At 35.8% G+C, this 27936-nt stretch overlaps 1 protein-coding gene across 3 annotated transcripts; it reads right to left on the reverse strand.

Annotated features, from left to right (window-relative positions):
• Positions 1–12869: 12869 nt before the first annotated feature.
• On the reverse strand, positions 12870–27115 carry LOC123566107 (uncharacterized). 3 transcript variants are annotated; one of them, XM_045359967.2, is made up of 6 exons: positions 27065–27115; positions 22926–23012; positions 22521–22591; positions 20949–21022; positions 20157–20242; positions 12870–17593 (listed from the first exon to the last, which is right to left on the reverse strand). In XM_045359967.2, exons 2-6 carry the CDS (start codon positions 22979–22981, stop codon positions 17437–17439), a joined length of 444 nt encoding a protein of 147 aa, XP_045215902.1. In that variant the 5' UTR covers positions 22982–23012; positions 27065–27115; the 3' UTR covers positions 12870–17436. The 3 variants fall into 3 exon arrangements, with proteins under 3 accessions (XP_045215902.1, XP_045215901.1, XP_045215903.1); XM_045359966.2 differs by having other exon boundaries at positions 27026–27111; XM_045359968.2 differs by having other exon boundaries at positions 27083–27103.
• Positions 27116–27936: the final 821 nt, after the last annotated feature.

Genomic DNA, 27936 nt, shown 5'->3' on the forward strand with positions numbered 1-27936 from the left:
ATATGATGATGTGGAACAATTGTTTTAAGTTTGAATCAAATCCATTTAGTAATAACAGAGAGTGAAAGTGCACCAAAACTTTAACCTGAAATTCTAAGTAAAAAGGGGGCATAATTTATGAAAAATCTGTGCCAGAGTTATGAACCTTGTGTCATATGATATGGGTGCATGATGATGTGGAACAATTATTTTAAGTTTGAATCAAATCCATTTTGTTATAACTGAGATAGAGTGAAAGACGCCAGAGTGAGTAGGATAGCTCTCCATATACTTCATACAGTAGAGCTAGAAATGACAGAATATGCATTACCATGGAAACACCAGCCCTGCAACATATACAGTTTAAGCTTATTTTAGGAAGCTAGCACTACTTATAAAATTATCAACTACATGGACTTCTACAGATAACAGTGAAACCGCAATACACTGAAAAGTGGTAATATCTGTATTTTCCTTCTTCTTTCAGTATAATATACCTTTGGAGGGTCATGTAATTCAAACCTGGATAAAACTTGTACTCAAAGGGATAGAGATAAACACAGCTGAGATTGTAGCAGCTAAGACATTAACTTACACGAAATAAATTGCTAGCATTCAACTAATTTGAATCCACCTTGGTAACAAGGTATACTACCTTGGTAACAAGGTATACTACCTTCTTAAAGGGGCAAAGCAGAACCATTTGAATATATTGGGAAAAATGTCTATTTGAGAAACCAAGTTTGGTGACATTTTCTGGTTTTTATGGTACAGGATGACCCCATGGGACCCTCCAGGCAACTTTATTTTCATTTATTATGACTGTGTCAATACTGTACCAAAATAAACTAACATTATTTTTCTTTAACCATTAAACGGAAAAGAAAATATACTTCAGTTCTGAGAGCATGCAAACAAACAAATGAGGTAATAAAACAATTGGCAGCAAACATTTAAGCAAATCAGATGAAGAGTACATCTTGAGAAACCTTTAAGAGTTGCCTAGTAAAATAGCAATTAATCCTGTCTGTTGGTTATATTTAGCGGAAGTATATCCTGCTGTATCTTAGGGAGACCAATTTACTCAACATGCACAAGTTTTTAACCCTCTGCTCTGTAACTATTTCTTACTAACAAGAATGCTATCAGGGCCTCCAAGTCCAAATTCAGTAGTTATATTTCATGCTGGTCTTATAAGTCTCAACACAGAACTTTATGTTTCTCATCTAAGCTATCCAGTTGGCTTGCTTAAGGTCAATAGCTGACCAATATATCTGTAAGTGATCCGAACAATATCCACAGGGGCATCCAGGATCTCCCCGCTAAGTGCTCCAAACAATACTCATAGAGACACCTGGAATCTGGAATCTTCCCGCGATATGCTCCAAACAATACCCATAGAGACATCTGGGATCTTCCGACTAAATGCTCCAAACAATACCCATAGAGACATCTGGGATCTTCCGACTAAATGCTCCAAACAATACCCATAGAAACATCTGGGATCTTCCCTCTAAATGCTGCACACAATACCCATAGAGACATCTGGGATCTTCCCACTAAATGCTCCAAACAATACCCATATAGACACCTGGGATCTTCCCACTAAATGCTCCAAACAACACCCATAGAGACACCTGGGATCTTCCCACTAAATGCTCCAAACAATACCCATAGAGACACCTGGGATCTTCCCACTAAATGCTCCAAACAATACCCATACAGACATCTGGGATCTTCCCACTAAATGCTCCAAACAATACCCATACAGACACCTGGGATCTTCCCACTAAATGCTCCAAACAATACCCATACAGACACCTGGGATCTTCCCACTAAATGCTCCAAACAATATCCATAGAGACACCTGGAATCTTCCAGCTTAATGCTCCAAGCAATAATCACAGAGACACCTGGGATCTTCCCACTAAGTGCTCCAAGCAATACCATTAGAGACACCTAGGATCTTCCCGCTAAGTGCTCCAAATAATACCCACGGAGACACCTGGGATCTTCCCGCTAAATGCTCCAAGCAATACCTATACAGACACCTGGGATCTTCCAGCTAAATGCTCCAAACAATACCTATACAGACACCTGGAATCTTCCAGCTTAATGCTCCAAGCAATACTCACAGAGACACCTGGGATCTTCCCACTAAATGCTCCAAACAATACTTATAGAGACACCTGGAATCTTCCAGCTTAATGCTCCAAGCAATACTCATAGAGACACCTGGGATCTTCCCACTAAATGATCCAAACAATACTCATAGAGACACCTGGGATCTACCCATTAAATACTCCAAACAATACCTATAGAGACACCTGGAATCTTCCAGCTTAGGCCAGAGATTTTTTATCTTTCGTTTTACGGGAGATTTTTGAAAAATGAGCAGGGGGAGGAGGGAATAAAAATAAAAATAAAAAGCTTGAAAGTGAGCATCTCGGAAAAAAATAAAAATAAAATAGAATTTTTTAAGATTTTTTTTATTTTGATGAACTTTCGTTTCAAGTTTTGTTTACTTGCGTTTGTGTCCAGTATTTAATATTGTGATGTATTGTTATGTTTTAAGACTAAAAAAGCCATTTATACAGGATGAACATTAAATAAAATTTTCATGTATGCTTGTGAATAAACTGCTTCAGGCACTGTAACTCACACTGGCAAGTCTTTAAAATTCAGAAAGCTTGTTTTACTTAATTTAAGTGGAAGACAAAAATTATTTTATCTGTTACAACAGCCACAGTAAATTTCAGTGACAGCAAGTAGAGACTAAACACGTCTGGTATAAAGTGGCTTAATTAGTAGTGTAGTAGTTTTGGTGGTTTGGTTTGCTTGCATCTTCTGCTGTGTAACCTCTGCTTTTTATACATAATATTTACTTATTGTATCTTTCACCAATATCATCTTTAATGAGCTAACTTTACAGTTTATGCCAGCTCATAATATACTGGATTTTATCAGCAAAATAAAGTATTTAATAACTTTGAATAACAGTCACAGTGCAGAGGGAAAGATTTTTTTTTCAGTGATGAAAAATGAAAGATAATCTAGCAAAAAGTAATCTGAAAATTTACCTCATTTAACTCATTTGCACCTTTTTATAATACACTTAGTGCAAGTACTGAAGTTGCTTCTGTAATCTGCACCTTTTTATACTACACTAAGTTCAAGTACTGAAGTTGCATCACTTTTTGTCAAAATATTGTCTCCAATAAAAAGTATTCTTTATTATTCTTTATACACTTATGAATTCTATCGAAGTTACAAAAGAAATGGACCATCTGTCTGAGATTTTGCCAACACTACCAGCTGCTTTATGCCAGACAGTCCCAAGCCTGTGTAAAGTGTGAGGGGTCACCATTGAAATAAAAATGTAAAAACAATCTGCTGTTACAAACATTTATTTGTTCTGCAAACAACTAATGTTTTGAATAAAATTTAATGTCAAAGCACCTTTGATATTGTATTACCTTTCTATGGCCAACTTGTAAGTTGAATCTATTGAAAACAAAATGTGAGTAAGACAATCTTTAGACAATTTAATACTTTTAATACTGTCACTTTTATGAAAGGAGTATTATGTACAATAGTATTATTTCCCGAAAAATATATATTTTGAAAAGTGTCTAAAAAATTTGGACACAATCATCGTCCATCCACCCGTGTAGAAAGAGAGAAAAAAACGTTAAAGATTATCGGTAATTATTCAGTGATAAACTAAGTTATGTTGACCTTGTTTTCATGATCAATTTACACCCCCTCTAAGAGCTAAAAGAAGTGTGTCAGTATCTTGACATCTGAAGCGGAGATCACAGCGGTATTTTTGCTCGAGATTGTCATGCCATTACGTCATGTTTTCGCGCCATGTGACACATCACTGTCTGATCGTACCGCAAAATTGCTGAGAAATAAAAATCAATAAAAAATTTCTTCTTTAATTTGTTATCAAAAGCGAATGTGCTATATCCCGTATAAAAGGTAAATGTCTCAAACGATAGTTACTATAGTGGATATCCTACCTCTGTGACCTATTTGCCCTCAAGAAATTTACATTATTGTTTGACAAGAAAAACTTTTAAATTGTTGGTCAAAAAATACATGTACAAAGATTCATTTAAAACTTATTAAAAACCGCAGTGACATCACATTGCTTTATTTTAAAAACGCATTTCTACTTACGTTCACGAGGTCACGTAACCTATTCTGCCGCACTAACAGAAATCTGTTTGCCAAAAATCGTCTTACTCCATGTATTGTAATTGCAGCCCCTTTTTCATTATTTAAGATTTTTTTATTCTGTTTTTTTGTACTTTCTGATCAAAAGTCTGAATTTTAAGCCCATAGTATTCATCATTTATTTACTTTTAGAAAGAAATAAGTAACTAAGATTGCGCTGTTTGAATTTTTACAAATGATTATATGAAAATTCGACCGTTTTTATAGAATTTTGCCTACATTTCTGTCGATATCTTATTAAAATCATTATAGAATTCAAAAAGTATTATTTCTAAAGGGGTGTTGAAAACTTGAAGCGAAAATATTAAAAAATGAATGCACTACGCACGGTTTTTGTGTACGTGTCGATGTAAATTAGATGTTACGATAAGTCACACGTGCTTGTGGAATGGAAAATTACCGGCATGACGTTTTGATATCTTTATCTGTTTCCAGTCAATCCAGGTAGCGACTGAACCATCTCAAAGTTTGTTGACGTTTTGTAGATGTGAATTTTGGTAAAGTAAGGACGTAATAAAAAACCACTCGCCCGATCGGTCGAGTACACAGCGAGGTCCACTCGTCCTACTCAGATTTAACTCGCTAATGCGAGCAGGCGAGTGGAATTTTACACCCTGTTAATGCCGATAAATGTACGGCAAAACACAATATTTTGCACACGTTAAACTCCCTTCCTGTGAAATTACGTCCAGGTGAAAATACACTAATTTTATTTTCATTGGGGCTGTAAACAACCGACCGGCGGAAAAAATAAAATAAAACTCGGGAAAATGAATTTTAATTTTATTCCACTTTTGCAATATTTAGGACCAGCGCTCCCGTAAAACGAAAAATAAAAAACTCTGGCCTTAATGCTCCAAGCAATACTCATAGAGACACCTGGGATCTTCCCGCTAAGTGCTCCAAGCAATACCTATAGAGACACCTGTGATCTTCCAGCTAAATGCTCCAAAGAATACCCAAAGAGACATCTGGAATATTCCTGCTAAATGCTCCAAACATTACCCATAGAGACACCTAGGATCTTCCCGCTAAGCGCTTCAAGTGCTTTATTCTTCAAAAAATAAATTCATTTTCAAATAAAATATATGTTCTTCATTTGTTATTTTCCCACCTCACTGGTACATTTCTCCTTAACACAACCTCCGTGACTGAAAAGCCCCTTATGCTACAGTAATTTTAGGGAACATCCATCAGTGTTAACGATCGCCTTGTTTAAATTTTAACTCGCAATGTTTATTTAACAATTTCTGTTCTTCATTAATTTCCTTGAATTCTATTTCTGTGTTCTGTTCATTCAAAGATGCAATAAGAAATGTAATTAATCATTTCTGTGACAAGGGCATTGATTTTGCATGATAAATCATAATGACTGCATGTGGTGAAAACTGGATTTCATGACAAATTTGAAACCAAGAGATTTACTAAGAGCATTATTTCCCACTATAATGATACTTCAAACCTATTAAAAGTGATTAGCTATAATTAGGATGGGTAGAAAACTAGATCTAATTCCTCTGCTGCTATCTTCTCATAATTAACAGAATCACATAGCAACTAAGTAACTAATAAACATGTACAATAGAAAAGACAACAGATCTCTATTATTAAAGATGGTATGAAAAGCTAAGTCATTTAACATTTCTGTCTCATTAGCCTCATTTTAATTGGCGAACGGGCAAGGGAATGGTATTTAATACAAAATACAAATAATAACCATCCAATTCATCATTTTCATTACATTCTTCCAAATATCCAAGAACACATTTAAAGAGTTCTACATCATACAGAGGTTTTCATGACTGATAAAGGAAGCTATCTTAAGTAAGTACCTGGAAAATCTCTGTTTCAGCCTAAGAAAATTTCAAGGTATTTGAAGGTATATATGAAAAAAAAAAGTTCTTTCTCCACTTTAAGCTATGGCAGTCCCTAAGTGTTGTCAAGCAGAATGATTTGAGCCGTGCCATGAGAAAACCAACATAGTGGGTTTGCGACCAGCATGGATCCAGACCAGCCTGCGCATCCGCGCAGTCTGGTCAGGATCCAGGCTGTTCGCTTTCAAAGCCTATAGTAATTAGAGAAACTGTTAGCGAACAGCATGGATCCTGACCAGACTGCGCGGATGCGCAGGCTGGTCTGGATCCATGCTGGTCGCAAACCCACTATGTTGGTTTTCCCATGGCACGGCTCATTTGTGTAAATTGAGAATACCAGTATCAAGTTGTTTCTAACCTAGTTTGGAGACCATCCATTTAAGTTCATGAGAAGAGTTCTTTCTCTTTGACAGTTTTTCTATTTTTAGCACTTGCGGCTCTTAAAGTGCAGTTTTAGCAGAAGCGTGTGAAATTATATCAAACACTTATTATCACCAACAATATGGAGATGTTGCAAATGTGCTAGGGTCACAGTTAGATGTGACAAATGCCATAACAAATATGGCAACAATTTACTGTCAACAACAACATTGTGTGACAACCAAACAGATCCTGTAGTTACCTATTCAAATCATGCCGAGTGTGTGCTTGATTAAAGATGATTATGCAAAATTTCATCCTCAATTATCAGTCTGAAAAATCTAATTAGTGCACAGAAAGAACTGTCAATACAATAAGTCACGTTTACCAATCATGTCAAGGCTATGCAAGTAATACAAATATGGCAATGGTACTTTAAGTTTGTTGTAGTCATCAAACATTGTATTTCATCTGTATATAGTGCTGACTTATTAAATAGTGAATGGCAACATTCGCAGAAATATGATTTCTCTGAGAAATGAAAGAACAAGTCAAAGCAAGTTCACTGGTAGTTTTAGTTTACCAATAGCAAATAACTTGATTTTAATAAGTTTAACACTGTTTTTAACAGTATTTCAGTACAGAACTGCAATCATTCCACAAAACCTATGCTCCTGTATTCTGTACTGACTGGTTCTCCACAAGGTACTGATATCTTCTCCAGCTGATTCAGAGATGGCAAATTGATTGTGCTTAGTAAAAAACCTGACAAAATCCACTGGCAACCTCCAACCTAGCAAAATCCATTGGCAATCTGACAAAATTCAGTCAATCAGACAAAATCCACTGGCAACTTGACAAAATCCACTGGCAACCTGCAACCTGACAAAACCCACTGGCAACCTGACAAAATCAACTGTCAACCAGACAAAATCCACTGGCAGGAGTGATAGACACACACAAGAAACAAATTACTGTTTAACAAAACTCAATTCATTGGAATACAGCAATTGCTGTTTTATCATTAATAATCATGGGTAACTAATTTTCATTCTGATAAGTAGGGTGTTTATTCTGTGGACTGCTTCTGGAATGTGGAAATATGAGGATACCTGACTTCAGCTGACTTGCATTTCACTGCATACTATTCAACACCCCTTTTTCTTTTCATCTTCTTGAAGCAAATGTCAAATATCTTGTGGAAAATAGGTCTACGACGGAGTGAAAATCTAGAAACTGTATCAAAATTGATCTTAAGCTGAATTTTATATGAAACAAAGAACAATTTCTTTTAATGGAATATAGCCTTCATTAACAATTAATGTTTTATGACATAACAACGTGTATGACATGCACATAAATGTCCAGGTGTATGCTGCAGTATTGAAAAAGCAATCTGTTATGTTAAAATTCATGACAGTTTCATGGTATTTAATTAAACTAATCAGAGTAAATGTAAGTTTAACGGCAATGAAATATTCCCATTACTGTCAAATGTCACTCATCAACAGCCTGAAAACACATTTAGAAATATGGACACACGGCTCCTGGGACTGTTCCCAGCTTAATGCAATAATGGACATACAATCATGAACAATAACTGTTTGTAATGCACATGTCAATATTTTGCCCACCTGGGGCAGCGGCGGGCATACACGGGACTTTAGACAGAAGGCCATTCCCGTCAGGCGGGAATTAGACAAACATTTGATGTACCAACAAGGCTCTAGGGTGGGATTTAGACAAAAAAAGGTTGTCTCTAGGGTGGGGATTTAGACAACAATTTTTAGCTCACCTGTCACAAAGTGACAAGGTGAGCTTTTGTGATCGCGCGGTGTCCGTCGTCCGCCGTCCATCCGTATGTGCGTGCGTGCGTGCGTGCGTCCGTAAACTTTTGCTTGTGACCACTCTAGAGGTCACATTTTTCATGGGATCTTTATGAAAGTTGGTCAGAATGTTCATCTTGATGATATCTAGGTCAAGTTCGAAACTGGGTCACGTGCCATCAAAAACTAGGTCAGTATGTCTAAAAATAGAAAAACATTGTGACCTCTCTAGAGGCCATATATTTCACAAGATCTTCATGAAAATTGGTCAGAATGTTCACCTTGATGATATCTAGGTCAAGTTCGAAACTGGGTCACGTGCGCCTCTCTAAAGGCCATATTTTTCATGGGATCTGTATGAAAGTTGGTCTGAATGTTCATCTTGATGATATCTAGGTCAAGTTCGAAACTGGGTCACGTGCGGTCAAAAACTAGGTCAGTAGGTATAAAAATAGAAAAACCTTGTGACCTCTCTAGAGGCCATATATTTCATGGAATCTTCATGAAAATTGGTCAGAATGTTCATCTTGATGATATCTAGGTCAAGTTTGAAAGTGGGTCATGTGCCGTCAAAAACTAGGTCAGTAGGTCAAATAATAGAAAAACCTTGTGACCTCTCTAGAGGCCATACTTTTTATGGAATCTGTATGAAAGTTGGTCTCTATGTTCATCTTGATGATATCTAGGTCAAGTTTGAAAATGGGTCACGTGCCTTCTAAAACTAGGTCAGTAGGTCAAATAATAGAAAAACCTTGTGACCTCTCTAAAGGCCATATTTTCCATGGGATCTGTATGAAAATTGGTCTGAATGTTCATCTTGATGATATCTAGGTCAAGTTCGAAATAGGGTCATGTGCGGTTAAAAACTAGGTCAGTAGGTCTAAAAATAGAAAAACCTTGTGACCTCTCTAGAGGCCATACTTGTGAATGGATCTCCATAAAAATTGGTCAGAATGTTCACCTTGATGATATCTAGGTCAAATTTGAAACTGGGTCATGTGCCTTAAAAAACTAGGTCAGTAGGTCAAATAATAAAAAAACGTTGTGACTTCTCTAGAGGCCATACTTTTCATGGGATCTGTATGAAAGTTGGTCAGAATGTTCATCTTGATGATATCTAGGTCAAGTTTGAAACTGGGTCAACTGAGGTCAAAAACTAGGTCAGTAGGTCTAAAATTATTAAAATCTTTTGACCTCTCTAGAGGCCATATCTTTCAATGGATCTTCATGAAAATTGATCTGAATGTTCACCTTGATAATATCTAGGTCAGTTTCGAAACTGGGTCACGTGCGGTCAAAAACTAGGCCAGTAGGTATAAAAATAGAAACACCTTGTGACCTCTCTAGAGGCCATATTTTTCATGAGATCTTTATGAAAATTAGTGAGAATGTTCACCTTGATGATATCTAGGTAAAGTTTAAAACAGGGTCACGTACCTTCGAAAACTAGGTCAATAGGTCAAATAATAGAAAAACCTTGTGACCTCTCTAGAGACCATATTTTTCAATGGATCTTCATGAAAATTGGTCAGAATTTTTATCTTGATAATATCTAGGTCAAGTTCAAAACTGGGTCACACGAGCTCAAAAACTAGGTCACTATGTCAAATAATAGAAAAAACGACGTCATACTCAAAACTGGGTCATGTGGGAAGAGGTGAGCGATTCTGGACCATCATGGTCCTCTTGTTTTGAAATGTCAAACTCCCCTGGGTCAGCCCACCGCCCCCCTGGGCGGGCAAAATATTAACAGGTGCATAAAACACATATATGCCTCACACGGAGTCATGTAATAAGTTGGTATGTAATTTTGAATGCTGTAATTTTTGACTACCGGGTAAATGATGTAAAGACAGCCACCCGCCAAAGCCTTATTTAATTATCGAGCAGAATGCATTAAGAACAAGCAATCCTTCTATAAAGTTTGACACCTGTAGAGCAAAGTGATTTAAGTTATTTGGTGTAACAGTTTTCAGTTCCAAGGTCACTGTGTCCTTGACCTACTGACCCCAAAAATGATATGGGTCATCTACAGACCACAGGCGATCATCCTATAAAGTTTGATGACTGTAGACCAAAACCATTCTTAAGTTAATGAGTTAAAGACTGTTTTCAGTATCAAAGTCACTGTGACCTTGGCATTTGACCCTCAAAACAATGGAGAACATGTATTGGCCACTGGCAATCATCCTATGAAGTTTGACCATTGTAGGTCAAACTAAGCGTTCTTTAGCAAGATAGCTTAATCTATTTTAAGTCTCAAAGTCACTATGACCTTGACCTTTGATATACTGACCCTAAAAACCCTATTAGTCATGTACTGACTACAGACAATCATCATACAAATTTTGGCAACTGTAGGCAAAAGCATTCTGAAGTTACCAAGTGGAAACCATTTTCAGTCTTATCAACATATAACGTCTGATCTTAGTGAGATCAAACATTTTCCAGTTTTAGAACAGAAACCTATGACTGACCAATGGACCAAAACAGTATACCTTCTTAGATAGTGAAAGAAGATAATATAGATTCTGATTCATTACAGATTATTGCCATCTGGTTTTTGTACTTTTTAGGGTTTATTTATTAGATTCCACTTCTACTTTGTCAAAAACTGATTACATTAATTCACACACTTTGTCCATGTTTCTTAAAATAAATGTCCAGTGTCCACAGAAATGGGAAATTAAACAGCATTTGTTACAGATTGGACAATATTTCAGATTTATGATTATTTAAAAGTTTTTAGTCAATACAATGACAGAATGTTTTTTTTTGAAATAGTGGGCGCATCTCGACAAATACTGTGAAATCATTAATATTCGTAGGGGACTTATTTTCGTGGATTTTGTGGTTGAGTCAATCCATGAAATTTAATCCAAACGAACAAGTAAAATTCCCATTCATTTTATGTTCAAAAGTTGAAATCCACAAATTCATATCCCCATGAGATTGCTGTTTTGACCAAAAAAATGAAATTTCATGCCCACGAAATTTAATGATTTTACAATAAGCAGCTCCTAAAAACAACAAATGAGGTTTAGGGTAATTAGCTCACGGAGATGTTCATATTGATGGGACTTACTTTTAACAAGAATACTGTCAACATTGTATGACATGTGCCCCTTGAAAACGCTTGACACAATAATAAAGTCCATAACAGTGTTATATTTAACTCTAGAAAACAATAGATCTATCATTAAAGACAATCAATACCCGTGGATGCCACTTTTATTCACAGTAAATAAAATGTTGTGATCATGTTTGGACTTAAAAGTGTAACCTTGACCTTACGCTTAGTGACTTGAGATGTGCACTCTGCCTGTTGTCATGATCAAATTAACAACTGATGCTAGTTTTATGAAACCCTTCTAGATACGCAGCAGACACAAAATTGAGCTGCAAGATCTTTGACCTCTAGTGGGGCCTTGACCTTGGATCTGGTGACCTGCTTGTGCACTTGGTATGTCCCATTGATGGAGTCAATAACTGATCTTCCCAGTATTTTAGAAGATACAGAATGGACACAAATACACATTGACAGACCAACAGATGGACATGATGCATGACTCCAGTATAACCCCTATTTACTTTGTATCTGGGGGTATAATAATAGCACATGAAAATCCTGATCCACTTTATGCTGTAGATGTACACCCAAGTTTCATTTCAAATGGATGGAACTGTAGGAGTCAAGTACACACTGGTATGATATAGTTGTAATATTTCCAAGTTCAAAAAGGGGCCTTTACTCCAGAAAAAATAATCAGACAGGAAAATCCCCAAATATGCACATGTCTGCTTAATGATGATGATTCATACCAAGAATCATTTCAACTGGATGGACATCATAGAAGTTGTGTACACTAGAAAGTGTAACGGACCAAATAATGGACAGATAAACAGAATGATGGGAAAAGCTCCGACTAGTCTACAACCAGTAAGGAACTAATAATTTGAGCAGATTCGTCTCGAAATCCAACAAGTGATTTACAGGGTGAAATTTGGACAAGACTTTATGTATAAAAGTCGTGGGGGACTAATTTTCGTGGATTTCGTGGTGAGTCAATCCACGAAATTTAATCCCAATAAACAAATAAATTTCCCATTCATTTTATGTTCAAAAGTTAAAATCCATGAATTCATATCCCCACGAAATTGCCGTTTTGACCAAAACCACGAAATTTCATGCCCACGAAATTAAATGATTTTACAGTAACCATCATAACTCTGCAAAACCTAATCTGAGTGGGACATACCAAGGACATACATGGCTAGGCTTTCCTCTTATCACTCCTAGAAAGTTTCAGTAAATCTGACCAGAAGTTTTGGAGATGAAGCACAGAAGTTAAATGCAGACATCGAGACAGATGGCTGAGGCAAAAACAGTAAGTGTTCCATGATAAGGAGAGAAATAATAAAATATATTGAGAGTATTACCAGCAAAATAGTTTTTTGTTTAAACTGAAGCTTTCAATTTCCAATATGGTCCACAAAAATCAGCTATTTTTCCCAGACTTGCTTGAAATATCACAATTTTTTCAAGGTTGGTTGCTCCCTGAATATATAACTATTACAGAACAAGGAATACAATTTCAATTTTATTATTTAGGCATCATTATATATGTAAAATGTTAACAAGTTTCATAAAAAATAATTAATAATTGCACCCTCACAGTAATAAGCATAAACAATCAACTGATATATTCATTAACTATATGGAATCCCAAAGACTGAGTAAGTACCACAGATTTAAATTTTCATTTTTTTGTAACTTGTGTCCTTCAGGTCTTCCTTTTATTAAATACCACACAAACAATAAGAGTGCCAGACTGTCACAAAATACGCCCGTCTAAATATTCAGTTACGTATCATAATGTAAGTAATAATGTTGATGTTGTATGCCTTGTTAACCAAAAAAAAAGAGTTAGAAGGAATCAAGGTATTTGTGGGGTTTCATGTGGGATGAAATTGACAATCAGATCAAAACTGTTTGAATTGACAAGGCTAATTTCGCAGATTTCGAGTAATTCAAGGGCCATAATCCAAGAGTGCCTGGGGCGATTTGGGTGGTTATCAAACCTGGCCAAGATATTATGCCCACAAACATTGTCACCAAGTTGGTGAAGATCGGATGAAAACTGTTTGACTTAGAGCGCGGACATGTTTCTGGACGTCGACCGCCGCCCGCCACGGTTGTTCCCATAATGCGCCCTGCTCTTTCAGAGACGGGCGTATAAAAACAATTTACAGTCATCCTGAAAAGATTTTTTAATAACAAAAGGGTCATGATGACCCTGGATCGCTCACCTGAGTAATATGAGCTACATATTTTCAAATGTCAAACTGATGCTAAAATATTAAGAAAGTAGGTCAGTAGATCATATTTATGGTCACTGAAAGTCAGTTTTAAGATCAGTATTCAAAACTGTACATGTCAACCTAATTTCAAGGCTGTATCTTAAAAAAAAACAAGAAAGTAGGTCAGTAGGTCACTGAAATTCAGTTTTAAGATTGATGTGCTAAACTGTACATGTCATCCGAAGTTAAAGTCTGTATCTTAAACAAGAGGACCATGATGGTCCTGAATCGCTCACCTCTTCCCACATGACCCAGTTTTGAGTATGACGTCGTTTTTTCTATTATTTGACATAGTGACCTAGTTTTGAACTTCACCTAGGTATTATCAAGATAAAAATTCTGACCAATTTTCATGAAGATCCATTGAAAAATATGGTCTCTAGAGAGGTAATAAGGTTTTTCTATTATTTGACCTATTGACCTAGTTTTCGAAGGTACGTGACCCTGTTTTGAACTTTACCTAGATATCATCAAGGTGAACATTCTCACTAATTTTCATGAAGATCTCATGAAAAATATGGCCTCTAGAGAGGTCACAAGGTTTTTCTATTTTTATACCTACTGGCCTAGTTTTTGACCGCACGTGACCTGGTTTCAAAACTGACCTAGATATCATCAAGGTGAACATTCAGATCAATTTTCATGAAGATCCATTGAAAAATATGGCCTCTAGAGAGGTCGAAATATTTTCATAATTTTAGACCTACTGACCTAGTTTTTGACCGCACTTGACCCAGTTTCAAACTTGACCTAGATATCATCAAGATGAACATTCAAACCAACTTTCATACAGATCCCATGAAAAGTATGGCCTCTAGAGAGGTCACAAGGTTTTTTTTATTATTTGACCTACTGACCTAGTTTTTTAAGGCACATGACCCAGTTTCAAACTTAACCTAGATATCATCAAGGTGAACATTCTGACCAATTTTCATGAAGATCCATTCACAAGTATGGCCTCTAGAGAGGTCACAAGGTTTTTCTACTTTTAGACCTACTGACCTAGTTTTTGACCGCAGTTGACCCAGTTTCGAACTTGACCTAGATATCATCAAGATGAACATTCTGAATAATTTTCATACAGATCACATGAAAAATATGGCCTTTAGAGAGGTCACAAGGTTTTTCTATTATTTGACCTACTGACCTAGTTTTTGAAGGCACGTTACCCACTTTTAAACTTGACCTAGATATCATCAAGATGAACATTCAGACCAACTTTCATACAGATCCCATGAAAAATATGGCCTCTAGAGAGGTCACAAGGTTTTTCTATTATTTGACCTACTGACCTAGTTTCTGAAGGCATGTGACCCAGTTTCAACCTTGACCTAGATATCATCAAGCTGAACATTCTGACCAATTTTCATGAAGATCTCATGAAATATATGGCCTCTAGAGAGGTCACAAGGTTTTTCTATTTTTAGACCTACTGACCTAGTTTTTGACCGCACGTGACCCAGTTTCGAACTTGACCTAGATATCATCAAGATGAACATTCTGACCAACTTTCATACAGATCCCATGAAAAATATGGCCTCTAGAAAGGTCACAAGGTTTTTCTATTATTTGACCTACTGACCTAGTTTTTGAAGGCACGTGACCCAGTTTCGAACTTGACCTAGATATCATCAAGGTAAACGTTCTGACCAATTTTCATGAAGATCTTGTGAAATATATGGCCTCTAGAGAGGTCACAAGGTTTTTCTATTTTTAGACCTACTGACCTAGTTTTTGATGGCACGTGACCCAGTTTCGAACTTGACCTAGATATCATCAAGGTGAATATTCTGACCAATTTTCATGAAGATCTTGTGAAATATATGGCCTCTAGAGAGGTCACAAGGTTTTTCTATTTTTAGACCTACTGACCTAGTTTTTGATGGCACGTGACCCAGTTTCGAACTTGACCTTGATATCATCAAGATAAACATTCTGACCAACTTTCATAAAGATCCCATGAAAAATGTGACCTCTAGAGTGGTCACAAGCAAAAGTTTACGGACGGACGCATGGACGCACGCACGGACGGACGACGGACACCACGCGATCACAAAAGCTCACCTTGTCACTTTGTGACAGGTGAGCTAAAAACAAGAAAGTAGGTCTGTAGGTCATATTCATGGTCACTGAAATTCAGTTTTAAGATCAGTCTGCAAAACTGTATATGTCATCCAAATTTTAAGGCTGTATCTTAAAAAACAAGAAAGGTTAACATTCTGACCAAGTTTCATAAAGATACAGTCATTAATGTGACTTCTAGAGTGTTAACAAGCCTTTCCTTTGATTTGACCTGGTGACCTTATTTTTGACCCCACCTGACCCAGATTTGAACTTGACCTAAAGATCATCAAGATTAACATTCTGACCAAGTGTCATTAAGATATGGTCATAAATGTGGTCTCTAGAGTGTTAACTAGCTTTTTCTTTTTATTTGACCAGGTGACCTAGTTTTTGACCCCAGATGACCAATATTCAAACCTAAAAATCATCAAGATTAACATTCTGACTAAATTTCATGAAGATACAGCCTTAGATGTGGCCTCTAGAGTGTTAACAAGCTTTTCCTCTGATTTGACCTGGTGACTTAGATTTTGATCCCACCTGACCAAGATTTGAACTCGATCTAAAGATCATAAAGGTTGACATTCTGACCAAGTTTCATATAAATAATGTCAAAAATGTGGCCTCTAGAGTGTTAACAAGCTTTTCCTTTGATTTGACCTGGTGACCTAGTTTTTGACCCCACCTGACCCAGATTTGAACTTGACCTAAAGATAATCAAGATTAATATTCTGACCAAGTGTCATGAAGTTATGGTCATAAATGTGGCCTCTAGAGTGTTAACTAACTTTTCCTTTGATTTGACCTGGTGACCTAGTTTTTGACCCCACATGACCAAAATTCAAACTTGACCTAAAGATCATCAAGATTAACATTCTGACCAAGATTCACGAAGATACAGTCATAAATGTGGCTTCTAGAGTGTTAACTAACTTTTCCTTTAATTTGACCTGGTGACCTAGTTTTTGACCCCACCTGACCCAGATTTGAACTTGAACTAAAAAATCATCACGGTTAACATTCTGACCAAGTTTCATACAGATATTGTCAAAAATGTGGCCTCTAGAGTGTTAACAAACTTTTCCTTTGATTTGACCTGGTGACCTAGTTTTTGACCCCAGATGACCCAATATCAAATTCGTCCAAGATTGTAGAGAGTAACATTCTGACCAAGTTTCATTAAGATTGGGCAAAAATTGTGACCTCTAGAGTGTTAACAGTCAAATTGTTGACGACGATGGATGGCGGACACAGGGCGATCACAAAAGCTCACCTTGAGCACTTCGTGCTCAGGTGAGCTAAAAACTCTTATAACCACATTCAATTTCCCAAAAAGCCAGCAATATTGAAAATAAACTGCTTCTTGTAAATTTCAAATCTTCCTTTAGAATAAACAATAGGCATTTCTATGTTATCCAAATAAAGGTGATACAACTGTCCACACTAAGCCCTCAAAATAACTGTCCGTCACACTGTTTTTTTTTAAATTTACACTATTAAACCTATCACATATGCAATCAAAGAAACCTGTAAATACAATAAAGCAATTTCAGTTTATAAAACCTTTCAAGGAAAATTCTGTAATTTGTCGTTGATCACTTCCACAAAATTGTTGCACGACAAAATAAGTCCTCTTTTCACAATACATTTTAGAATTATCACATCCATAATAACATATCAACAACCCTCTGACAGTTTAACCATTTTTACACTATAAATATTTTCAAACATCATGCAGCTATCTGTCTGTTGACTTTCTCCATCAACAACTGGTCAAGTATACCCTGTCTATGTCGCACTATACCGTAAGTTCCTATACCCACAATGCACGTGACCAGTTCAAGTATCCAGAACTTCCTCTCCTCTATCCATGGATCAACCTTACAACTGAAATATCAGTAACAATGGAATATAATGACAGCTCATTTATAATGTTATAAGATAGTTTGAACCTGAAAGAAGGCAAGTTTTTTTTTCATTTGTTGCCTCTTAATGTATGGCAGTTTTTCTTAAAACACCCAGATTATCATGAAATGAACAAGTTTTACATAATGTAAGCTAAAAAGCAAGCCAAGTCAAGCAATATTCACCAAACAAAAGAACCAAATGGTAAATGAAATTGTGAATGGAAGGATGGAATGATGAATGGATGGAAAAGCGCAAACCTACAGCCGCCGAAAATGGTTTTCAACCAATAGGGTACTAATAAATACAAGCTTTAAATAAGCTCTTTTTGCAACTTCGATGGTGCATAATTCAATTATCTAATCTGTCTGTATTTCAAAAGAATTCTAGATATTTTGCCAACCAGTATTTTGACCCACTTTGGTGAAACATCCAAAAGTATAAATCTATCATGTGGATGGACAGACAGTTGGACAGCTGACAACAGACAATATTAAAAGCTTCATCTGAGCCCTCTCCAAATGAGCTAAAACTACTGTGAGATCAATGTTATTCAACAGGTGGTACAGATAATTTGATCAAAGGAAACACTTTTAAACTACAAGTTATCTTTACTTATCAATATTCGAGGATCAGCATATTGTTGGTATTACATCTGCTATGAATATACATAAAGGAACATTGCTGTCAAATTATTCTGAAATCGGATTTTCAAAGTTTTTCATACAGCCATGCAGAGACACTTTTAACAAATCAACATTGCCTACAGAAATTTGGTACAGTGTCTGCCATGGAACATTGCTCTGAAATTATTTTGAAATCAGACCAGCAATTTCAGGGGAGATTATTCAACTTTTCCATATAGATATTCCTTTGATGGATGACAGTTCTGAACTAGATGGACAGATAGAATGACCAACAGAAAAGTACAATCCTATCGAAACTGGTTTTCAACTAGTAGGGGACTAACTTGTTATGTCACTTGACGGCCATTTTTTCAGCAAATCAACATGGTCTGAAGGAATCTGGTAGGTCACCCACTGAATATTGCTATGGTATAATTCTGGAACTGGACCAGAAGTTTCAAGGAGAAGGTTATTAAAGCTTTCAATATAGCTATATGGAAAAACTAGTCTGGCCTCTAGTTGCCACGTTTAACAAACAAGATGGCCTGAAGTACCGGTAATTGGGTAAAGGAACATTGCTGGATATCACTTTAAAATTAGGCCAGTGCTTTCTGAGAATGTATGAATGACCTAGATCTGAAGCAATACGAAAGGGGTCAACCAATGGAACTTTCCTGTTAAGTTTGGTTGAAATTGGCTTTATAGTTTAAAAAGAAATGTTCTTTAAATAGTGGTCAACGGACAACATACGTCCTAGTGACATAAAAATCAGGCCAAAAGTTTAGCAGGAAATAAAAGGGTGTTCTTAACGTTATGATATTTGCCTCATAACTTTATAATAACTGAGTAGAACAGTTTGTAAGATACATCAGTAGAAAGGTACTGCTTAAACTTTTTAAAAGAATATTATATATATACAGGTACATATCTCTATGTTGTATGAACTTATAGCAGTATAAACATGGTACTGTTCAAATCTGGACCAGAACTGTCAGTAAGAAGATTTACATATATAAAGGGAAAGGTGACCATGTCCCCTGTCTACCAAATCTTCCAAGAATCAGAATTGTCTCAGCATTCTTTGGAAAGGCTCACTAAAGAATTATTTGTGTGAAATTAGTTCAGAATCTGACCAATGGCAAATAAAATGTTGTCTGATTTTCTTCTATTTTTACCTCTGGCAGCCGTATTTTTTCTTACTTTTATATTTGTGTTTGGTTTAGAATTACACACAATTTAGTCTTATAACAACTTTTCCAGCTTTTGATGGTGGAGGAAGACACTAGGTGTTTCTCCAGCCAATGCTACAAGCATAATTATGTGGGCAACTTGGTAGAAGTTAGAACAACCAATTTTATTTATGTCAACTGGATGGTTTCCTCACATGAAGAATTCTACACCCTAAGTGAGGTTTCGAACCCAAAGAGGTGAGAGGCAAGAGATTCAAAGTCAGCTACCATATCCACTCTGCCATAGAATGATCTGAATAATCTTGGTGAAGGTCACCCTAGAATATTTTGTGTGAAAAGATTTTTACACCGTGCAAGTAGTTTCTGACAAGAAGATTTTTTCCATGCAACATATAGGGAATAATGACAGCACACCAATAGAGACATCTTTTTTTGAGCAATCTATAATGTCACCTAAGAATCATTTGTGTGAAATCATTTTAAAATCGGGCCAGCAGTTTTTCAAGCTTCCTTCACACTGCCATGGCAACCAGGGTTCTGCATGCTCTGAGAAAATTGGTAAATGACCATCCAGATTAAGTTTCATCATCTTTCATTTAGTGATTTCTGAGATGTCATTTACAGAAAATGTTGATAGATGGATGACGGACACTAAGTGATAATAACAGCTCACCTTGAGTATTTTGTGCTCTTGTGAGCTAAAAATCTACAGACTGTAAGTCAGGTTACCTTCTTTTGTAAATGTTATCCTTTTGTTTACCACACTGTATTTTTTCCCTATAACCAGTCTTCACACAGTAAGCTTGTTCTGATTTCTGAAATTATAAACATAACTTTGCCCTTTTGTTGAGAAAAAACCACCAGAACAGGGCCCAACTTTTCTTGTAAATGCAGGTCTTTTAAACAGTGTTCAAAAGTAAACTTTCCTTCAGCGGAATAAGCACAAATTTTGCAGTATTTCATCAACATTTAAATTCTGAGTTCCTGGATTTCTACCAGCACAGACTTATTCTCAGCAAATTTCAGCAAATTCATAACTTGGAACAGACTTTAGGTGACATGATTTCTGTTACAGCAGGCTAAAGTATTCTCTTACATATGTAGTTCATACTGATGGTAAATGTCTACTGGACAACGTACCAACTATCTGGCAGACTGACAAAACAAAGGGCATAATACCTTCTAAACTTACATTGTACTCAAATAATTAAACTCACTACATGTACTTCTCTAATTCTACAATGACATCACTAACACTGCCAAATGCAAGAGGGATTTTAAGTGAAAACAAATTCCCCATTAAGCAGTTCAAAATTCTCACTGGCCCTTCTGCTCCAGTGGGTGTAACAATGAGAAATTTGTACTTCTTTCTGTTTTGCATGAAAGAAATCAACTTTTATTCATTTCTCAGAATACTAGTATTTTACAACTAAAAAAGCTATTCTGCTCATGTACAAGTTCACTTTTGTTAGCCACTTCCTGGTAAACTTCTTTCTTTTAAAGCAAAATGATCAAACTTACCATTTCAAATGTTGTACATTGTCTGCAGGACTCAATGACCTTGACAACTTCTGACCCACATCTTGACTCGTTCTCTGAAAATGACAATGAAATACTGGTGATGATTTTACATAACATTTGAAAAACAGTCCCCAGACATGTTCAAAACTGAGACAGTAGACGTCTTCAAAAACAGTCCCCAGACATGTTCAGAAATGAGAAAGGAACAAGTCCTCAAAAAATATAACAAGAGCACCGCCTTGCGGGTGCAGACGCTCATCTGATTTTTTTGTCTCTGTATAATGGAAAAATTGTCATACTCATGATTTGCTAAGTCCAAAAGGGGCCATAAGTCTTGCAAAAAAGCAATGTAGATTTATGGTACTCGCTGTGCAGTCAGCTTTTAATGGCAAATAACTGCTCCAAGTTTTAAAGCAATAGCTTTGACCGTTAAGGAGAAAAGCTGACCTAAACACAAAACTTAACCAAGAAATCTAATATTTTCTACGTCTAAAAGGGGTAATTCTTGTAAAAAAGCAGGATGGAGTTATGTTTCTTGCTGAACAGGGTAAACAAGAGTTGCAAGTTTTAAAGCAAAAGCTTTGATAGTTTAGGAGAAAAGCTGACCTAAACGCAAAACTTAACCAAGAAATCTGATTTTCTAAATCCTAAAGAGGCCATAATTCTTGCAAAAAGCAGGAAAGAGTTACGTTTCTTGCTGTACAGAGTCCCCTTTTGATGGCGAACAAGTGTTGCAAGTTTTACAGCAATAGCTTTGATAGTTTAGGAGAAAAGTTGACCCAAACATAAAACTTAACCATGAAATCTGGTATTTTCTAAGTCCAAAAGGGGCCATAATTCTTGCAAAAAGCGGGATGGAGTCATGTTTCTTGCTGTACAGAGTCAGCTATTGATGGTGAACAAGTGTTGCAAGTTTTAAAGCAATAGCTTAGATAGTTTAGGAGAAAAGCTGTCCTAAACATAAAACTTAACCAGGCAATGCCGACACAGATGCCGACGATGATCAAATGATGAAAATAACTCATCATTTTTTTCCCAAAAAAATCAGACGAGTTAAAAAGAATGAAAAAAGAGTCACTCCTAAAACCATGACCCTGCTTTGTGAAAAGTAAAGTCTTATCAACATAGTTTCATTAATTATGGCTGGCTTTAAGTTTGATATTGTGTATGCAAACTTAGTTATGGCACAACCAAATTGACTTTTATCAAATACACTTGAAGTCTTGTAAAATCAAGTTGAAGACCATACTTCATATGATATATGTATGAAATTATGGAAACGTACACAGAAAGAAGAAACATGCTGACATCAGATCACCTAAAGACATACCAAACACTTGGTAACTACTGGTAGTAGTCAGGACTTCAAGTTCAATCACTGCCTTGTGAACATTTTTTAGTTGCTGTATTTACTTTCATTGTACTAAGATAATGTCAAAGTGAACATAAAATCTCACAAAAAAAACACACTAGGTTTTAGTGTACCAAAACTTTGCCAAGGAAAAAATCATATTTTATTGTATACTTAGTTCAATTCATTGAAAATTTACAGATCTTTACGGGGAACTTTACCTGCATTAACTTCAGCAATTTTATGGTTGTTTGACCACCTTCCTTCAACTATCAAGGTCACTACTGTTAAACTGAAAAGGAGTATATATATTATATTGGACATCTACATGTCTTAAATATTTGTGAACAGGAATGATGAAATTGCGTTAACAAAAACAAGCAAGGACATAAAGAAATAATGATCACTACAACAGTAACCATCTGCAAAACAAGATACCCCTCCTTCTTCGAAAGGCGGGTGGGGGTTCATAAAAATTAAATTTGAAGAATATATAATTTAAACTGAAAACAAAATATGACATGTAATTTTCTTTTGAAATGTGATTTTGAAGGAAGTCACATACTACATTTGTACAGCATGTTTGCAGACAAAAACGGGGAAAAGGATGGAATTCAAGTTAATACCTGAAGAGTAGAAGAATGGCCAACACCATCCGCTTCCTGGTACAAAACTCAATCATTTTTGTACTTCAAATGTGACCACATTTTCACCTGTTAAAATAATAAAGTGTAAAGTGGCGTATTATATATAGAGCTTGATAAAATCTTATTTGCTAAAATATTCAAAGGTTTGTCACTTCTTTTCTATCATATTCAGGAAGTACATGAACTGTTACATGTTCTGAAAGATAGCTGATCATACACTATGGAAACTGGAATAGCCTCCCAGGATCTGAGGGTTTAAAGTGCACTGCACTTTGTGCTTAAGCCGGTCATCAAACAGGCCTTGAGATAAGGAGCAATAATAATGGTTTTTATTTTTATCGATTAAATGTTTTCACTTGAATGCTACAGCATTTCTTTTAACTTATCTCACAATTTTACTGTGAAGCCTTCTTTCAATACTTTCAACACTTTTGTCTGTGGACAGGGCAGGAAATGACAGGACAGATAAAGTCTTAAAGATATACAGGCTTCCCCCAGCAAGTCAGTGTTCCAGATAATTTTTTGACCCCATGGGTAATTACCCCCACTTTTCAGAAGATGGGGGTAAATTCAAAATTCCAAACTCGGATAAAGGGTAATTTTAACAATACTTACCGTTACTATAGAGACAAAGACAGACATTATAACAACACCATAAACTGTCCTTTTTAGTAAGCTTTATCCAAGGATACAATTTTTTCCAACTTTCAATGGAAGATTCTGTGACAGCCACATGCGACTTTTTATTTTTTAAAACGGCAGAAATAATGTCTTCGATTATTGGTTGCACCAAGTTCTTAGTCGGTAGAGGTGTTTTAACCACAAAAACTTATCAATTTTTCTCTGTTTTACTTCGGAAGCCATGATAAAAAATAATGTGTCTACTTTCGTTTTAATAGAACGATCAAACGCTTGATTTTGATAAGTAAATACATAAAATTTCTATAGCCTGGCCCCGTGTTCACAAAACATTTTTCGATCTCAACTGAGTTTGAGTTTGAAATTTTAATATCAGTTTTACTAAAACTTCAAGCTTAAATTTCAAATGAGACTGACCATCAATACCGAATAATCTCTTTATAATAGATATTAACTTTAAATTTAGTTTTAAACATGCTATTTAGATATAAATGAGAAATTAAGTTTCATTATCAAACTCAGCTGAGACTGAAAATGTTTTGTGAACACGGGGCCAGGTACCCGACTGTATATCGAGAATCATTCTCGAACGTAGAGAGTAAACACGGGCACCAGTCTAAAAATTTCTAGAGCGCCTAGACGACGCAGATGTTCAAGTAGACTAGTTTACGGTTCCTAAGACAGGAAGAACGTTTTAGCGAAGTTAATAGTGGTTACCCGTCGCATTGTTTATACGGAAGTAGTGACATGTTTTCATTTGAATATAATTAAGGTACGCTTCAAGTTTTAATGTCGTGCGTAAGTTCAAAGTCATGTACGTATAATGTACGCATCAAAATGAAATCATGTGCATTTTTAGTTGATTTTTATGCGTAAAATACGCCGATACGCAGCTTATCTGGAACACTGAGCAAGTCATCAATGGCATCAATTGTGACAAAAAAATAAAGTCTGGCGCTAAAAATCTTCAATTGGCAAACTTTAGTGTCGCAAAGCAAAAATGTATAATGCTAAAATTGTAAATCACAGGCTCAAAATTCTTTCATAAACACCGGAAATTGAGGCAAGGTAAAGGTCGCGTATGACTGATGACATGAGTGGTTGTTTATTTACCAGTATCAAGCAGTATGACACTTCACATTTGATCAACTTATATCTGATTTATTGAATTAAAAATCTAATGTAAAAAATCAGAAACATAACAAGAGCTGTCACAGGAGACAGTGTGCTCGACTATTTTGATGCTGGATCGTGAAACTGGGCACATCTGAGGAAACTGGAGCTGTCACTGGAGTGTTTAATGACTCCAAATAGTCCAATGGTGGATGAAAATATTGCACAATAGCTTGAGTCTGTGTCAAAATTAAATATTAAGTAATAAGAGAGATAAAGATAAAGTGTATAAAAACACTAAATAAGTATAATTCTAAGCAAAAAGGGGGCATTTATATAATTCATTAAATATTGGTGCATGAATTATGCACCTTGTGTCATATGATGTGGAACAACTACTTAAAAGTTTGAATCAAATCCATTAGATTTTAGTGATAACTAAAATATAGTGAAAATGCATCAAAATTAACCTTAAATTTTAAGTAAAAGGGGCATAATTCATGAAAAATTGGTACCAGAGTTTTGCACCTTGTGTCATATGATGTGGATGATAAGTTGGAACAAATATTTTAAGTTTGAATCAAATCCATTTCGTAATAACTGAGATAGAGTGAAAGTGCATCAAAACTTTAACCTGAAATTCAAAGTGAAAAGGGGAGATAATTCATGAAATAATGGTGTAAGAGTTATGGCTCCTGTGTCATATGATGTGAGTGATGATGTGGAACAAATATTTTAAGTCTGAATCAAATCCATTTAATATTAAATAATATCTGAGATAGAGTGAAAGTGCATCAAAACTTTAACCTGAAACTGACTGCCCGAAATTCCAAATGAAATGTTTGCAATTGAGGGCTAGGGTAGGGTCATTATGAGTTTGACTTCAAAGCTTTTCTGGCCTAATGAAAGTGTATCAGATCCAGAAAGATTAAAATATAACTTCCACTTGAACAGAGAGCTTTGAAGTAAAAGCTCAAAATAAACTTACTGAAAGGAAAAATGTATGTGGACCCTGCACTTAGCTACAACTTTCATCAACCTATTCAGGCACAGAATTTTGAGTTATGTTAAATATGTCTCTGAAAGGAACTGCTTTGTTTATTTACAAAGATAAATTTATCTTACAAATAAACAGATGTTTTCTTTCCAGTGCAATAAAGGCTGTATGCCGATGTAAAATCTCATTATAAAAAGAAAAAAATCCCATTCATTTTGTGACAATCTCACTGATTCAAGGCAAATGGGAATTAATCTCATAATGGAATCTGCCAAAAGTGATCCCTGTGTTAACATTACAAATTTATTGAACATGTATCAGAAAACATTCCAAACAGATTTCAGTGGAGATTTCCTAACAGAAATATGCATAATAAGTTTGTACATGACAGGTCCGACAGCCATAGTCAAAAGTTTTCATGTAATGTAATGGCCAGTTAAGTTTTACTTTATTATTATGACATGTTCATACTTAAATTATTATTTATTTTAAAGAGAAGAAAGAAAGGAATTTGTAATGTAATGGCCGTTCAGGACATAGTTATAAAGTAATATAGAAACAGTTCAGTATTCTAAAATATTGCTTCTCCGAAATATTGATCTTTCTGTTTCATACATGTGTATAATTGTATATTTCTTATCCTAAAGGTTAACAGAGTACAGTTCTTCTCTGTACCAGGCATACAGGTAGCCAACTGGACGCTGGCATATTTCCATTATACATTGCAGTTTCATGCAGATTCAGCAGTCTGCAGAATGTTGTATCACCATATTTGTAATAACGCTCGGACATGATAGCTAATTACCAACAATGCTCTTGGGTATATTTCGTATATAACTCTGATTAACGAGAGAGAAGGGAGAACCGTTAAGAGAACGGCACGGGGAACCGAACTGAATAGACTCTATTAGTTATGGGTTAGCTATCATTGTCAGTGCGTCTCACTTTTCCTTAAGAACTTGGGTTGAACTTTAAATAAAAACTGTTGACTTTCGAAGTGTTGTTTACTATTCCCTTTGTCACCGGAGTTATTACGTGACATTCACGCTGTCCAGAAACATCCTATTTTTTAGACTATCTGACTGTAAAACACAGAAACGGATAAGCTTAGAGGGATTTCAACTATATAAAAGAAGCCATCCCGATATGCTAAACGAGTAAGGCTACCCGAGGTGGTACATCCCGACTGTAAGATGCTTAATAATCCGAATTTTTCTATCCGAATAACAGAGTAATTAAAATTGTGGCAAATCTTTAATTAAACATAAGATCTATGGTATCTGAGATTTTGAAAAGACTACATGTAATGTATAAGAGAATGTCACTTTACTTTTGAATTAAAATATAACGAAATTTCAGAGAAAATTGCCTTTTTTACACGACTCACAAATTCCGTTGTAACGGTGATATCATAATAAGAGCAAGTCATGACGAGGTCAGAGACCACCAAATCATTAAGCGTGTCCGCGTTCGTCAACTTGAAACTTGAAACTTGTTTATTTGGGATAAAGCTGAATGTGGTAAGATGTAATGCCGATAAGCTCTACATTCGGTAATTAAGTCCATTAATAAGTAATATGTAATTAATGGTGTCTGAATTAGAGACCAGAAAAGGAAAACTACATAGATACTGTCAGAAATGGTTCCTCCACAGGTGGTACGCCTAAAGTGCAAAGAGGACTCCTTTAAGAGTTTTGTTTGCGAAAAAGGAGTTATATTTTTCTCATTACCTAATATATTGCATTTTTCCAACACATTATGAATAATATGATTAAATCACACGCGTATACGAAAAAAATATCAAATTTCTATGTTAAATGAAAAAAATCTACGTCTGTACTGTATAGGCCGCAAAAGTACCTTATTTAACTGCAGCTCTACCTTGTTCAAAACCTCGTACAGCAGTTTTGTCAGTAGCCAGACTCATGATTGTAACCAACTACATGTACATGTGGAATTTAGAGACTGTGTTTTAGTGGAAGCGCTGGTCAAGTGGCCTATAAAGATGCTTTCCTCGGAAGGGAAGGCCCCTTGTTCGATTCCTGGCTACTCCCCTTGCGGTGTGTCCCTGGACAAGGCACTAAATACCATGATTGCCTCTGTCAACCCAACTATAAATGGGTACCAGCAAATTACTGCGGATACGGTATAATTAGTTTTAACTGTTGTTAGATGTAGGGTCGCTGTCGTTCAAAAACTTCATAAAACTTTTGTCAGTTGTTTACCTTTACTTTTACATTT

This window comes from Mercenaria mercenaria, chromosome 8 (genome assembly GCF_021730395.1).
Source record: "Mercenaria mercenaria strain notata chromosome 8, MADL_Memer_1, whole genome shotgun sequence".
NCBI classification, from domain to species: domain Eukaryota; kingdom Metazoa; phylum Mollusca; class Bivalvia; order Venerida; family Veneridae; genus Mercenaria; species Mercenaria mercenaria.